Raw genomic sequence first — 17,446 nt, 5'->3', positions numbered from 1 at the left:
CATTCTACTTGTAAGAGCACACGGGTGACGTCTAACTCAAAAGGCAGCGAGGGCAGGGCTCACCCCTGCAGTTCTAGTACCCTGGGACGATGAACTGCTTGAGCTCAGGAGTTCACGATCAGCCTGGGCAAGAGTGAGACTCTATCTCTACTAAAAATAGAAAAACTAGCCAAGAGTTGTGGTGGGTGCCTACAGTTCCAACTACTCGGGAGGGTGAGGCAAGATGATTGCTCAAGCCCAAGAGTTTGAGGTTGCAGTTGCTGTGAGCTATGATAATACATGGCACTCTACCCCGAGTGACAGAGTGAGAGTGGGTCTCAAAACAAAAAAAGGCAATTGCTAATAGTAGTAACTAGGGTTTTTCTATACACCAAGCAAGCGTGGGGAGGGAGGGGAGAGGTGGGTAGAGGGAGGGGGATTGAAAGGATCACACCTGTGATGCATCTTACAAGGGTACATGTGAGCCTTGGCAAATGCGGAATGTAAATGTCTTGGCAAAGTAACTAGGAAAATGCCAGGAGGGCTATGTCAACTAATGAGATGAAAATGTGTCAAATATTCTATGAAACAAGTGTATGGTGCCCCATGATCATACTGATGTACACAGCTATGATTTAATAAAAAAAAAAAAAGAAATTTATTAGGATAATGGGACCATGATAAGGTCTATCATGTGCACGTGAAAAGATTGAAAAGATTTTGTATTCTGTTGTTATTGATAGAGGAATGTTCTCTAAGTATTCACCAGATCAAGTTGTTTGGTAGTGTTTTTCAGTTTTTGAATATCTTGATTGATTTCTGTGTACTTATCATTTCAGTTGCCACGAGAAGAGTATTAAAATCTTCAACTATAAAAAAAACAAAACAAAACAAAACAAAGTTTTCTAATGCTCATTTCAAAACCAACAATGCCAAAGGCCAGAAATTCCAGTTATTTAGAACAAAATGTTCCCTTATTAAATATTCAGTTCCTGGGGTGGCCTGTGGCTCAGTGAGTAGGGCGCCGGCCCCATATACTGAGGGTGGCGTGTTCAAACCCAGCCCCAGCCAAACTGCAAAAAAAAAAAAAAAAAAAAAAAAAATAGCCAGGCATTGTGGTGGGTGCCTGTGGTCCTAGCTACTAGGGAGGCTGAGGCAAAGGAATTGCCTAAGCCCAGGAGTTGGAGGTTGCTGTGAACTGTGATGCCATCGCACTCTACCGAGGATGATAAAGTGAGACTCTGTCTCTACAAAAATAAATAAATAAAAATAAATAAACAAACAAATATTCAGTTCCTGGAAAATATGACATTTGGTACTCAACTTTCCAAGGGCACAGTTACAATGACACAATCAGCTAGGCTGCAGATGTGCAAAAACACTGAGAGAGCCTTTGATTCATAACAAGCAAACTTCCCAGCTGACTTCGTAGGCCCACTTGTGAATCAGTCAACAGAGCAAGATATTAAAGGAAATCTCATTCATATTTTGTTGGTGGGAAAGCAATGGAGAAAACCACTTACAGCATTCCAGAAGAACACATATTTGAAGAAACTGTTAATGGATATTAATGAAAGTTTCTCCAAAGATGCAAGTATTTTTTTACTGATTACCAGGATATGTTGGACTGTGTGAATTTAAAATTCACCAATGGGGATTACTAGGCCAAACATTTTTGATGGGAAGCAGTCTTAAAAAGTAAATGGCACAATATGTCTTTAAGTAACCAGTTGTTCTGGTGACTTGGGCAGAGGAAACACTTAAGCAACAATAATTTGTTGCCCTAATTACAAACTGGGCCAGAAAGTCAAGGAAAGGAGACTAAGGTAATCAATGTTCCTATAATAGGCAGTGTCAGTTTCCTAGACAATTCAGTCTCCCCTGCTTTTTCCCTATACACATTCTGATTTTGATTAATGATTGAGCCCAGCATTTCAATGGGCTTCAGAATCAGAACCTGACTAGTCTGGAGTCTGGAGTAAGAAAAGCACTGAAATTCCCTGGCAACTATTAATTGTTCCGGGTGCTGGTACGTGCATACAGTTGGACCAACCAGACAGCGGATAAGTGTTTACCTTGCATGCTGCAGGACAGGTCTCTATTGTTGGATTTGAATAGGACACACATAGCCTTTATTATCTTGAAATAACAAGAGGACTACAGGCAGAAGAGAACCCTGCTGAATTCCTGTATTAAAAAACTACAGACCTCACTTCCAAGATAACAAGAATATTTCCTTAATCCAATTAAATTGCTTCCTGTTACTTGCACTCAAAAGCATGTTAACTGACATAGTTCCTAACAACAGGAGGAAATAAAGTCAGCGCATTAGCTGTGGAATTGGGAAAAAACAACTGGGAAGTTCCAGTTTTGCAAAGTTGATAAGGCAAATGGATACTTTGTGCTTCTTTTGGTTCTAAGTATATAGACCAATGTCTTCAAAAATAAATAAGAATCTCCTATTAGAAAACCATTTTAAAATATATCTTAGCCACAAGATAGTTGCTATGCAAGATGGGTTATGTCATTTTATTTGCTTGATTATTTGTACCAGGAGAAAAAGGAAATATGGTTTAAGATAACCAGAATTTTTTATTTCATGCTATTGGTAGAGTTTATATTTTATTTTGTTTTGCTTTTGCTGGTAGGAGAAAAGGAGGGGAGATAGGAAGAAGACTATGGATATTAATTTATGACAAGCATTCTACAGTTTATTGGAAGAGCAGGTGACAGAGAACACAGAAAGTTATCTGGTGCCTTATTCCTCTACCATATTGAAGTTATGGAGGAAGTGCTGGGAATTTCTTAAACTTTGTGCAAAAGATCAGTCTCTTGGCTTTAATTCCTGTAGCCCCAGTTTCCTATATGCTATGATCTGAATATCTGTGTGCCCCCAAAATTTCATATTGAAATCCTAACCCCCAAGGTGATGGTATGAAAGGAGGCAGGGCCTCTGAGAGGTCATAAGGGAAGATGCCTCAAGAATGAGATTAGTGTCCCATGAAAGAGACCCCAGAGAGACACTTTAGCCCTTCCATCCTATAAGGACACAGAGAAAAGGCGCCGTCTATGACAGACAGTGGGGTTTCACCAGACACTGGATCTGCCAGCACCTTGTCTTGAACTTTCAGCCTCTAGAGCTGCGAGAAATGAACTTTTGTCATTTGTAAGTCCCATATAAGTTACTATGTTTGTAGTATTTTGTTGTAGCAGCCCAAACAGACTGAGATGCCTATACACCCTGCCACGGTGATGAGGCCCTTAGTTCTCTCTCCTTTCCCAACAGAAAATATTGTTGAGGGATCTGAGGCACCCCTCCCCCACAACCCCAGGGAAGCTGGGCACCTTTGCCAAAAGATACATGTTCAGTGACCTCATAAAGACACAAAAGGGAAGAGAATCATAGGCCAGTGGTCTCCTATGAGAACACCTTGCAGAATGCCATGTAACCCATAACAAAGTCTACCCCTAACAAGGTTAACATATTGGTTAGTGCATAACCCTGCAACCCTGGTTCATAAGGCCCCCAGCTAGTCACATCGTGAGCATGAGACAGTTAATGGGTTCAAGAGAGGGGACTTCTGTGCCTATGAGAAGTAGGGCCAGAGGGCAGAGTCCATAGACTCAAGAGTTTGTAGAACAGGTTAGACTACAGTGTCAGCACGTCCAGCAAAAAGAGTTTGGTTGGCCTCATATCCTACAAATGAGATTACTTCTATCCACCTGGTTAAAAACATAACGTCAAAAAGAGAAGCAAGGGGCGGAGACAAGATGGCTGACTGAAGCCAGCTTTCCACAGAGGCTCCCGTCCAGAAGGAGAGTTAAAGGACAGAAATTTAGCAAGTAACCTGGTGAATTAGAGCTGCACCAAGAGAGAAGGTTGACAAACGCACATCAACCCCGTGGAGGCGAGCTGCGAACCCAAGGATACAAACAAAAGGTACAAAATCAATCACCAAGCGGACAGGAGTCCACTCCCCCAGGAGAACGGCTCGGAGTGCCCCACAAATAAACGAGCAGAGTTCAAAGCTCCTCCCACCACACTCCACAGGAGAGACCCTCTAAAAACTGGACTTACCTCCCCTACTAGGGTGCCATGGTGTTCTCCTGCCAGGCATAAAACTGTATAAACTGTATACAGTCTCTACCTGCAATTCTGGGTTCTCAGCACTCCCCTCCACTCTCACTCTGAGGTCTGGAGGCCTGTACCCCAGGAGTTCAGATTCTTAGGTGATTTCTTGGGGGGTGTGGACAGGGCCTAAACTGCAGCTGGTCAGTGCTGACTCTGTGGCACGAGAGTGAGGAGAGGACGGTCGGCTGAGAGGGAACCACACCAGAGTGGCAGTGCCCTGAGGCACAGAGCAGCAGTTGTTTTTGGCCCCTTGCTTCCCTTTCTGAAGTATGTTTTTAACCAGGTGGATAGAAGTGATCTCATTTGTCTCCTGATATCCTCATGTAGGATGTGAGGCCAACCAAACAATAGGGCTCACTCCCGGATATTCCAAACCCACACACCCTGTCTCCTGGGCAACCAGAGGAGGCCGAGCATCTTCTCAGGTGGCAACAACCCCAGAACAGATCTGGGATGGAAACGCAGGCCCTGTGAGTAAAGGGTTTGCCTGAGGCGGTACCGGAATGGGTACAGCACAGGGACTAGAAATACACGCACAGAGCTGGGAAGTTCCCAGGGCAGGGCTGACCCAGAGGACCGCTTTACTGAGGACCGCTTTACTGAGCCTAAGACGCACCCAGCCCTTGGGGGATCATCAGCCTATAGACAAAGGAAGGCAGGAGGCTAGAACTGACAGCTAACTTAATACAACCTGCAGGGCCTGAGGCGCAGGCTCTGGGAACTCAAAATAGCTTCTCTTCTGCAGGAGAATTTAGCAGGAACAGAAACAAATTCAACAACAGAAGTTGTTCTGTTCTGTTCTGTCAGTAACATGAATCAGGGGCGGGGCTGGAACTGATTGAACATCCCCCACCCTCCATCAAGCGCCTGAGGTTGTCAGGCCTCACCTCCCCCTGCTGTATAGAGGCAGAGCGCAGCAGCCTGGCTGGGCAGATATAGATTTCCTTGTGATTCAGGCAGGTGCAAACCCCTGGAGTATCTGTTCACTAGAGGCAACTGGATCACAGCCCTGTGGGGCTATCAGTGACTGGCTGTGACAGAGGTGCAAGGTGGGGAAGGAGGCAACAAACTTCCCAGAAGTTTGCTATCTATTTGCTGGGTGGGTCCTCCTGACTTCACGGGGCACCAAAGCAAGTCATATCTGAGCTGTCACCAGACCTCTGCGATCCAGTTGCCAGAGACCTTTTAAACTCTCTCACCTGAGACAGGTGCTGACTGAGACAATTGATTTGCACCTTTTGAACTGAGCCAATTGCCTAAGGACTATTCAAGTGGTGCCCTGGGTGTGTCCTTGTAGGAAGGTTTGATTTTCCTTTTCCAATTGTTGCCAGTGGGGGGCAGGGTTACTCAATTGCTGAAACTGTGTATTTCTCCACAGCTGAGACTTCAACCCAGAGTAAATGTTTCACTAGGGTTGGACAGAGACCAGCTGAAAACAAGACAGAACCACTTAGCCCCACCACACCAAACAGGTCCCTAGTTTCTCAGGCCATAGCACTGTACGGGTCCTCGACAAAGCTCCAGGGGAAAAATCAAACGGTGTAAAACAACCATGGGGCAGAATCAGCGGAAAAACTCTGGTAACACGAATAAACAGAATAGATCCGCCCCCCCATGCCAAGGAACGATATGGCAGATATAACTAAAGATCCCATTCATAAATGGCTGGCTGAGATGTCAGAAACCGAATTCAGAATTTGGACTGCAAACAAAATTAATAGAATGTAGGAAAATTTGGAATGAGACATTCGAGGAGCAATTCAAAAGTCGGAATTAGAAATTCGAGGAGAAATTCAAAAGTTGTCTCAAGAATTTAACGAATTAAAAGACAAAATCATCAAAGATGTTGACACACGGAAGCAAGAATTTGCAGCCCTCAAAGATCTGAAAAATACAGTAGGGTCCCTCAGTAACAGAATGGAACAAGCAGAAGAAAGGATTTCTGACACTGAAGACAAAGCTTTTGAACGCTCCCAAACTCTCAAAGAAGAAGATAAATGGAGAGCAAAAACGGATCATTCTCTCAGAGAGCTCTGGGATAATTCAAAAAGGCTAATATCTGCCTCATTGGAATCCCTGAAAGTGATAAAGTGGCCTCAAAAGGCACAGAGGCCCTTCTCCATGAAATTATGAAAGAGAATTTTCCAGACATGCAAGAGATTCTGAAATTCAGATAGCAGACAGTTTCAGAACCCCAGCACGACTCAATCCCAATAACACATCCCACAGGCATATCATAATTAACTTCACTAAAATTAATATGAAGGAGAAACTTCTGAAAGCAGGCAGAGGTAAGAAATCTATTACCTACAAAGGGAAGAATATTAGATTGACTGCAGATCTCTCTGCTGAAACTTTTCAAGCCAGAAGAGGGTGGTCATTGACTTTTAATCTCCTAAAGCAAAATAACTTTCAACCCCAGATCCTGTATCCAGCTAAACTGAGTTTCATTTATGATGCAGAAATTAAATACTTCAATGACATTCATATGTTGAAAAAATTTGCCATAACTAAACCAGCTCTTCAGGATATTCTCAGACCTATCCTCTATAATGACCAGCCCAATCATCTACCACAAAAGTAAACTCACTCAGAAACTTCCAAATTCCATAGTGGCAAACGGATTAAAAATGTCCACTGGACTTTCGAAAAACCCGATACCCAAAATTTTACCAGACTTATCAATATTCTCCATTAATGTGAATGGCTTAAACTGTCCTCTAAAGAGGCACAGGTTAGATGACTGGATACAAAAACTCAGGCCAGGTATTTGCTGCATACAAGAGTCACATCTTACCTTAAAAGATAAATATAGACTCAGGGTGAAAGGATGGTCGTCCATATTTCAGACAAATGGTAATCAGAAAAAAGCAGGTGTTACAATTCTATTTGTAGACACAACAGGCTTTAAATCAACAAAAGTAAGGAAGGATAAGAATGGTCACTCTATATTTGTTAAGGGTAATACTCAATATGAGATTTCAATTATTAATATTTATGCACCCAACCAGAATGCACCTTAATTTACAAGAGAAATTCTAACAGACGTGAGCAACTTAATTTCCTCCAGCTCCATAAGAGTTGGAGATTTCAACACTCCTTTGGCAGTGTTGGATAGATCCTCCAATAATAAGCTGAGCAAAGAAATTTTAGACTTAAACCTAACCATCCAACATTTGGATTTAGCAGACATCTACAGAACATTTTATCCCAACAACACTGAATACATATTCTTCTCATCAGCCCACGAACATACTCCAAAATCGATGACATCTTAGGTCACAAGTATTACCTCAGTAAATTTAAACGAATAGAAATTATTCCATGCATCTTCTCGGACCACCATGGAATAAAAGTTGAACTTAGTAACAACAGAAATCTGCATACTCATACAAAAACATAGAAGTTAAATAACCTTATGCTGAATGATAGCTGAGTCAGAGATGAGATTAAGAAGAAAATTGCAAGCCTAATTCAAGAGAAGGGAAAGAGAGGAAGTTAACAACTTAATGGGACATCTCAAGCAACAGGAAAAGGAAGAACATCCCAACCCCAAACCCAGTAGAAGAAAAGAAATAACCAAAATTAGAGCAGAATTAAATGAAATTGAAAACAAAAGAAGTATACAACAGATCAATAAATCCAAAAGTTGGTTTTTTGAAAAAGTCAATAAAATTGATAAACCTTTGGCTAACCTAACCAGGAAAAAAGTAGTAAAATCTCTAATTTCATCAATCAGAAATGACAAAGACGAAGTAACAACAGACTCCTCAGAAATTCAAAAAAATCCTTAATGAATATTACAAGAAACTTTATTCTCAGAAATATAAAAATCTGAAGGAAACTGACCAATACTTGGAAGCATGTCACCTTCCAAGACTTAGCCAGAATCAAGTGGAAATGTTGAACAGGCCTGTATCAAGTTCTGAAATAGCATAAACCATACAAAAACTTCCTAAAAAGAAAAGCCCGGGACGAAACGGCTTCACGTCAGAATTCTACCAAACCTTTAAAGAGGAATTAGTACCTATATTACTCAACCTGTTCCAAAATGTAGAAAAAGAAGGAAGACTACCCAACACGTTCTATGAAGAAAACATCACCCTGATCCCCAAACAAGGAAAAGACCCAACAAGAAAAGAAAATTATAGGCCAATATCACTAATGAATATAGATGCAAAAATATTCAACAAGATCCTAACAAACAGGATCCAGCAACACATCAAACAAATTATACATCATGACCAAGTCGGTTTTATCCCAGGGTCTCAAGGCTGGTTCAATATCCGTAAATTTATAAGTATAATTCAGCACATAAACAAATTAAAAAACAAAGACCATATGATTCTCTCAAATGATGCAGAAAAAGCTTTTGATATTATCCAGCATCCCTTCATGATCAGAACAATTAAGAAAATTGGTATAGAAGGGACATTTCTTAAACTGATAGAGGCCATCTACAGCAAAACCACAGCCAATATCGTATTAAATATGGTTAAATTGAAATCATTTCTACTCAGATCAGGAACCAGACAAGGCTGCCCATTGTCTCCACTGCTCTTTAATGTTGTAATGGAAGTTTTAGCCACCACAATTAGGGAAGAAAAGGCGATCAAGGGTATCCATATAGGGTCAAAAGAGATTAATTAAACTTCTGTTCTTCGCAGATGATATGATTGTATATCTGGAAAACACCAGGGATTCTACTACAAAACTCTTAGAAGTGATCAAGGAATACAGCAATGTCTCAGGTTACAAAATCAACATTCATAAATCGGTAGCCTTTATATATACCAACAATAGTCAAGCTGAAAAAACAGTTAAGGACTCTATTCGATTCACAGTAGTGCCAAAGAAGATGAAATATTTGGGAGTTTATCTAACAAAGGACACGAAAGATCTCTATAAAGAGAACTATGAAACTCTAAGAAAATAAATAGCTGAAAATGTTAACAAACGGAAAAACATACCATGCTCATGGCTGGGAAGAATTAATATTGTTAAAATTTCCATACTACCCAAAGTAATATACAAATTTAATGCAATCCCTATTAAAGCTCCACTGTCATACTTTAAAGATCTTGAAAAAATAATACTTTGTTTTATATGGAATCAGAAAAAACCTCGAATAGCCAAGACATTACTCAGAAATAAAAACAGAGCAGGAGGACTCCCGCTACCAGACCTCAGACTATACTATAAATCGATAGTGATCAAAACAGCATGGTACTGGCACAAAAACAATGAAGTAAATGTCTGGAACAGAATAGAGAACCAAGAGATGAATCCAGCTACTTACCGTTATTTGATCTTTGACAAGCCAATTAAAAACATTCAGTGGGGAAAAGATTCCCTATTTAACAAATGGTGCTGGCTGAACTGGCTGGCAACCTGTAGAAGACTGAAACTGGACCCACATCTTTCACCATTAACTAAGATAGACTCTCACTGGATTAAAGACTTAAACTTAAGACATGAAACTATAAAAATACTAGAAGAGAGTGCAGGGAAAACCCTTGAAGAAATCGGTCTGGGTGAGTATTTTATGAGGAGGACCCCCCCACCGCGCCCCGCCGGGCAATTGAAGCAGCTTCAACAATACACTACTGGGACCTGATCAAACTAAAAAGCTTCTGCACAGGCAAGAACACAGTAAGTAAAGCAAGCAGACAGCCCTCAGAATGGGAGAAAATATTTGCAGGTTATGTCTCCGACAAAGGTTTAATTACCAGAATCCACAGAGAACTCAAACGTACAAGCAAGGGAAGAACAAGTGATCCCATCGCAGGCTGGGCAAGGGACTTGAAGAGAAACTTCTCTGAAGAAAACAGGCGCATGGCCTACAGACATATGAAAAAATACTCATCATCTTTAATTATAAGAGAATTGCAAATCAAAACTACTTTGAGATAACATCTAACTCGGGTAAGATTAGCCCATATCACAAAATCCCAAGACCAGAGATGTTGGCGTGGATGTGGAGAAAAGGGAACAGTTCTACACTGCTGGTGGGAATGCAAATTAATACATTCCTTTTGGAAAGATGTTTGGAGAACACTTAGAGATCTAAAAATAGATCTGCCATTCAATCCTATAATTCCTCTACTAGGTATATACCCAGAAGACCAAAAATCACATTATAACAAAGATATTTGTACCAGAATGTTTATTGAAGCCCAATTCATAATTGCTATGTCATAGAAAAAGCTCAAGTGCCCATCGATCCATGAATGGATTAATAAATTGTGGTATATGTACACCATAGAATATTATTCAGCCTTAAAGAAAGATGGAGACTTTACCTCTTTCATGTTTACATGGATGGAGCTGGAACATATTCTTCTTAGTAAAGTATCTCAAGAATGGAAGAAAAAGTATCCAATGTACTCAGCCCTACTAGGAAACTAATTTATGGCTTTCACATGAAAGCTATAACCCAGTTATAACCTAAGAATAGGGGGAAGGGTGAGAGGGAGGGGAGGGAGGGGGGAGGATGGGAGGAGGGAGGGTGATTGGTGGGATTACACCTGTGGTGCATCTTACAAGGGTACATGTGAAACTTAGTAAATGTAGACTATAAATGTCTTAACACGATAACTAAGAAAATGCCAGGAAGGTTATATTAACCAGTGTGATGAAAATGTGTCAAATGGTCTATAAAACCAGTGTGAGGGAGGGAAGCGAGGAGGGAGGGAGGGAGGGAGGTTGGGTGGGAGGGTGGGTTATGACTAATGCCTGACCCAGTACAAACTGACTGAGGTTCCACGAAGGCCTCCACTAGAGGATGATGTAAAAATTGTCATGGGAAGAAGAAAGGAGAAACTCTATAGAACGACAGCATTTGCCTTCAGGATGAGGGGCCTCCTGAAGCAGACGGAGCTACAGTGGCTCAGAGAGATGGTTGTGTCTCCAGGCTTGCTGTGCAGGGTCTTCCTGCATCCACGGTGTGCGTCCTCTTGGCCCCGGGGGAGGAAGCAGTAGCAGTCACGGCATTCGCAGGGCTGTTATAACTGTGCTTGCTCCTCTCTCAAGGGGCTTAGCAGGATGACAGTACACCAGTGAGAAATAGGCTTATGAAGAGCTTATACCCCCAGGTCAGAGTGATGACAGCCACAGACTTGTCCCATGGAGAAGTCAGAACAAACCATTCCATGCTATGACGAAAAGTACAGAGAAAGTGAGGAAGGGCTAGAGGAAGCCTTCTGGGGCCTAATCACCCTCCAAAGGCCCTGTCTGCTCTAATACAGTCACCTTGGGGGTTAGGACTCCAATATGAATTTGGGGTGGACACAAATATTTTTGAAAGGACATGAACAGCGCCTCAGCTCTCAGAGGTGCAGCTGAGAGCTTCTGTTCATGCAGAGTCCAGACTAAACAAAGGGAGCTGAACTGGCCCCAAGCACAAGGTATAAAAGAAAAGAGCATACTGACACTCCTGGTCTTTAAGCTGCAGCAAACCACTGAACTTGAGAATAAATATGACCTTGGGCAGCTCTCCCTTACAGAGAGCAGCACCAGGAACCAGTGGAGGGAGAGAAGGGAATGACGACTACCTCTTCTCGTCTTCCCACCTCTTCCTTCCCGACTCTTCTAGAGTGGAGGAGAGAACTGTATAGACCCTCTTAGCCATGGTGGACACAAGCTGGGGAGGGACAACCTAGCCCGGCAGGCCCAAGACTGGGCATATGAACCAAGGCTCTTAGAGACAAAAGGATCTACTTTGGTTAAAGCACAAAGTATAGATGGCTCATATAATCACTGGAAAGTCTGGATAAAGAGATTCTAAGCTGAGATACCAAGAACAATCTCCAGGCTTGCAGCACAGAAATAAGCAGCCTGGGAGCTTCAGACTCTGCCCACCATTAGGAAACTGCTACATCTGGAAGCCAGGCTCAGCTGCCACGCCCCAAATGACCCTTCCTCTGCTGCAAATCCTCAAGCCAAATGTTCTCCTATGCTTCTTTTCCCCCACACAGCTCAGTTCCCAAAAAGAATTTTACAGAGAGTATCTACAATAGAAGCTACAGCATATAACTGCTCCCTAGCAGCAATGAAGGCCAGAAAATATAGGAGGTTTTGTCGTCATCATTGCTGTTCGGATTCTATGACACAGAAGAGGGTATTACACTGTAGGAAACTTTCAAACCTGAAGGGAATAGCCAAGAAGTTTTGGCAGCCAAAATGATAAGGAATGTAGTGCCCCTATATACACATACACATATACAGAGAGAGTATGTATATGTATATATATATATATGTATGTGTGTGTATGTGTACATATATGGATCAGCCTAAAATGGTTTTCAAGACCTCAAACCCTAGAAACAGAATACTTAATGATAGAAACCCTTTATCTCTAATGACATAAAAGTCACAAGTGCTTTTTAGACTTTCTATTTACCAGAGAACAAAAACACAATTTATCTGAAGTGTTCAGACTAATAAAGCACACTGCTTTATTAGCAACAACCACACTGCTTCTGAATCACAACTTAATCCTCTTCCCTCTCCACATCTTATAGAGCAGGATTGTGATCATACACACAAACAGCTGGGTATGATGACCTCCTGTGCCATCCGCCAGCTGTCCCTCCTGCCCAGCCCATGTTTAAGGGCACACACCCATGCACATACACAACCATCCACTCCCACCCCCAGCATGGTAATGATGTGTTTTCTCACTGGAGATGAGACTAAACCCATAGCTAACCGGGTCCTTTAACAATGGCAACGACACTTCCACGTGCATAGTTCTTAGAACACATATGTGCTCTCCCTTAGTCTCAAAACTTATTATCTGCCTTATTTTGCAGGTGAGTTAGAAGAACCATAGAGAGGTCGAATGATCTGCCTGAGGGGTCTAGTAAGTGACAGAGCTAAGGCAAGAACCCTCAGACATGTGGCTCCCTGGCCAGGTCTTTCTAGCCCATCACACATTGCTTCTGGCTAAAAAATTATTTCTGATCCCGAGAGCCATCAGTTATGATATTCAGTGAAACACAGGTTGATCCACATTCCCCCCCACAAAAAAGTCCAATGAATTCTTACTTGTTTATAAGTGGAAAACTAAGGGCCCAGCCAGCAGCAAAGTCTGGATATTTAAAAACTGTAGGATTTTCAGAAAAGGCATAATGGTGAATTATTGTAGACTCTTCATCATGTAATGCTTTTCCTAAAAACCATTCCTGTTAAATAAAAATATAAAATGTCATGTTTTAAAAGAAGCCATTTCATGTAAAAACAAAAACCAAAATCATACAATTAATTTTAGCTAAATACTTTGGGTGAGAGCATTATTAGCACAGATCATATATTTCTACAGAATTTGAAAAGAATATAGTTAACACTAGCATGATAATGAATATACCATAATTTTTGTATATAAATAGTCCACAATTGTATCATCAAGATGAACAAAATGTTAATTATCATTATGTCACAAATGTATAAAAGTGGTGTTTTACAGAATATTCCATATAAAAAGATTATTAATGCAAAAAAAAATGGTCCCTTAAATCCCACTGAGATTTTCAAAGACTGTGAAAAACTCCTTTCAGAATCAGTGCCTATTTTATTCATTTACTTGCTCATGCAAATGATATTTATTGAGAATCTACTACATACCAGGCAGGAACATAGTTTATACTAGAGTGGAAAGATGGAAATTAGGCAAACAAATAATGTACCTTCAGACAGGAATTGAAATGTGCTACGATGAAATTAAAACAGAGTAACCAAGGGCTGCCGTGGAAAGCAGGAAATCTCTTATGACATAACAAATGAGCTGAGATGAAATTATATTGAAGAGCTGGTTACGTGAAAATCTAGGGAAGAGCAGTCAAAGCAGTAACCACTAATTCAAAGTCCCTGAGGTGGGAAAAAGCTTGATTCACTGGATAAAAAAAAAACAAAACAGAAAGGCTGGAGCCACTATGTGTAAGGAACAAGGCGTGACGGAGACAGGCAGGAGGCAGACCACGTGTGTGTCAAAGGAAAGGAGCATAAACTTCATGGTCAGAAGTACCATGAAAGACTTCTGACCAAAACAGAATAGCGTGGATCAGACTTACTTCTGCTGAGAACAAAGATAAAGGGTGGAGAAATTATGTAAAGCAGAGGAACGAAGCCATCAGAAAACAAAGGCAGACAAGTTATAAAAAGTTAGGATCCCAGAATTGGAAAGCCCATCCCCGAGAGCCCCATATTGGCCTCCTCTTTCCCTTGGGCATCTGCTGATTCTTGGAGCTGCGAATAGCAGGCACCGGGAGCAGCTGCTGGGGACTTCTGCAGTCTCACTGGACTGAGGAGACAGAGGCTGGGACTGGACACTGCCAGGGAGCTAGAGACTTAAGGGAATCCCAGAGAAGCAAGCCCAAGACTCTGCGCACACTTTCCCCTAATGACCAAGGCTACACAAAAGCCAAGATAAAAAGTGAGAACCAAGAAGGAAGCAGAAGTGGGGAGCAAAGCTGAGCAAAGCCCTCAGCAGTCTTGCAGTCCCAGAAGACCAAGGCTGGAGTTCAGGATCTATCAAGATGAAAAGGCTCTGAGACCACCCCAATAAGATCTACAAACCAAAGAATATTAAATCCTCCTGTAGAAAGGTGCTATCATACACAGCCTCCTTGGTTTTCACACAAAACACTTGACATTTAATGAAAAATTACCAGGTAGGGCAATAATAAAACCAGACCAAGAAGAAAAAATAAGAAAAAGAAAAAGATGCATAGATAAATCAGATTTTATAGTTATCAAACAAGATTTTTAAATAGCTATAATTAATATGCTCAAGAAAAGAGATGATAGATGAAAAACTGTATCAAACAACTAGAATTTATAAACAAGAGTCAAGTGGAAATCTAAAACCGACTAATATCACAACTAAAGTTAGAAACTCAAAAAGATATTAAAAATAATAGATCATTACAATGTAACCTAATCATTTATAACCTCATATTAACCTGAAATAATAAAAAAGAAGAGATAATTAGTGATCTAGAAGGCAAATCAGTTAAAAATATCCAGACTGAGGGACAAAAAAAAAATAAAACAAAAAGGATATTAAAAAAAGAGAGCTTAAACAATATGAGACAGTAAGACACAGTGAAAATGTCTAAAATTCATGAAATTGGAAACCTAGGACACAAGAAGAGAACTGAAACAATATTTGAAGAAATAACAGGTTTAGAATTTTCTAATAAATTTTGAAAATTTTAAAATTTTCTAATTTTCTAAGACATACATTCAAAGAGCTCTATAAATTCCAATCAGGACAAATACTGAGCATGGGTAGGGGGAACCACAGGGGCACATAATGGTAAAACTGTAAAAAATGAAGGAAAGAAAATTTTAAAATCAGCTTGGGGCAGAGAGGAAGGTTTAAGGCAGGGAAGAAATTACACACATTTTTCGTAAAGGAACAAAAGCAACAAATACAGTTGATTTTTCAACAGAAATAATGAAAGCTGAAAAATAATAGTATAACATATTTACAGTGATGGAAGAAAATTACTGTCAACCTAGAATACGAACTCAACAAAAGTCCCTCAAGTGAAATGGGGTATCATGGAACAGGAAAACAGGATGCTCTAATAATGGTCAAGGCAGGACATGATAGCCTTAACCAAATGACAGTAATAAATACGGGAAGAAGACGAATGAAAAAACATTTTGCAAGCAGACCCAGCTGGACATGCCAACATGGAATTGAAGAGAAAAAGGGAACCAATCACAAGCCCTGCGTTTTTTATATGACCAACTGGATGATCATGGATGCCATTTCTGAGATGAAGAGGATTGAAGACAAAAGAGGCTTAGAAAGGTATTTAGAGTTTAGTATTAGTATGTTGAGTTTGAGGTTTCTGTAAGATAAGCTGAGATAATAAACAGGAAGTTCAATATAAGAGCAGAAAACATATGGCTCACTCCCTCAGTCCCTTCATACTCTACTGAAATGTGACACGATTAAGGGAGGAATTCCTTGAAAATTTTATATAGACTATCGATCCCAATCCACCCTTCATCTCCTTATTCTGCCTTATTTTTACCTCTTGACACATTATGTTTATTTGCATTTTTGCTTATTGATAATCTCCCTGATATAAGAATATCATAGAATGTTGTCCATTCTGTTAACTGCTGTATCCCCAGTACACATGGGTAACATGTAATGGGTAATCAATAACCTTTTGTTAAATGAATGGAGCAAGCCCAGGAGAGATTTAAAGTCAACTCCTCCCCATTGAAGAAACTAAAGCATATAATTTAAATCAAGTCCCTAAGTTCTAAGGGTTTGATATATTTTCTCTTATCTAACCATTGCCGCCTCACTATTACTTATCAGAATATAAAAGCAAGAAGGGTTCAGAACTTAAGTACTCTTAAATATTTCTTAAGAATGTTATTCTGGCGTGGTGCCCATAGCTCAGTGGGTAGGGCGCCGGCCACATATACCCAGGCTGGTAGGTTCAAACCTGGCCCGGCCAGCTAAACAACAATGACAACTGCAACAAAAAAATAACCGGGAGTTGTGGTGGGCACCTGTAGTCCCAGCTACTTGGGAGGCTGAGGCAAAAGAATTGCTTAAGTCCAAGAGTTTGAAGTTGCTGTGAGCTGTGATGCCACGGGTACTCTACCAAGGGTGACAAAGTGAGACTTTGTCTCAAAAAAAAAAAAAAAAAATGCTATTCTGCTTGTGGTTATATCCCAAATACCTCCCAGAGTTCTAGTCTTGGTCAGCTCATCAGCAGGTCCTAAGTGAACATGTGGGATGGCTATTGATATTTAAATCCAACATTAAAGTGTATATTCAGAACAGATACATATGTGGGTTTCTTCTTGATACTTTGCCTATGAATATATTAAGTCATTACTCGGTAAAAAGAATGCCCAGTAATAACCAAGGCAAATGACTTTAGTTTGAAAGAGAAAATTCAATACATTTTAAAAAAATTAATACTATAGTTCTTCATCAAAATATTAAACCTTAACCACTATGAAAATCGCCATATTTAATGTGCCATGCCAACATAGCTTGTATAAAGAAAATAAATATCTCAGCATATTTTAGAAACTTTATTATCAATCTTTCACTATTATCACTTCCTATTCTATTCCAAACATAATTTTATGCAAAAACAACTGTTATGTTTTATTTCCTTATTTCAGTGTTCAGCTATTACATAGTATATACCAGGCGTCCTCAAACTTTTTAAACAGGGGGCCAGTTCACTGTCCCTCAGACCATTGGAGGACAAGACTATAGTTGAAAAAAAAAACAAAACTATGAACAAATACCTATGCCCACTGCACATATCTTATTTTGAAGTAAAAAAA

General features: G+C 40.4%; 1 protein-coding gene across 2 annotated transcripts in view; it reads right to left on the bottom strand.

The window, feature by feature from the left end:
• The window catches only part of B3GLCT (beta 3-glucosyltransferase), a 130,374-nt gene that overhangs the window by 57,103 nt on the left and 55,825 nt on the right, over positions 1-17,446 (bottom strand). For both annotated transcript variants that reach the window (XM_053563856.1, XM_053563857.1), the window contains exon 7: positions 13,160-13,296. In XM_053563856.1, the coding sequence (XP_053419831.1) occupies positions 13,160-13,296 (137 nt within the window). The remainder of the gene's footprint in view (positions 1-13,159; positions 13,297-17,446) is intronic.

This window comes from Nycticebus coucang, chromosome 15, assembly GCF_027406575.1.
Source record: "Nycticebus coucang isolate mNycCou1 chromosome 15, mNycCou1.pri, whole genome shotgun sequence".
NCBI classification, from domain to species: Eukaryota; Metazoa; Chordata; class Mammalia; order Primates; family Lorisidae; genus Nycticebus; species Nycticebus coucang.
This window is presented reverse-complemented; position numbering and strand designations above follow the sequence as displayed.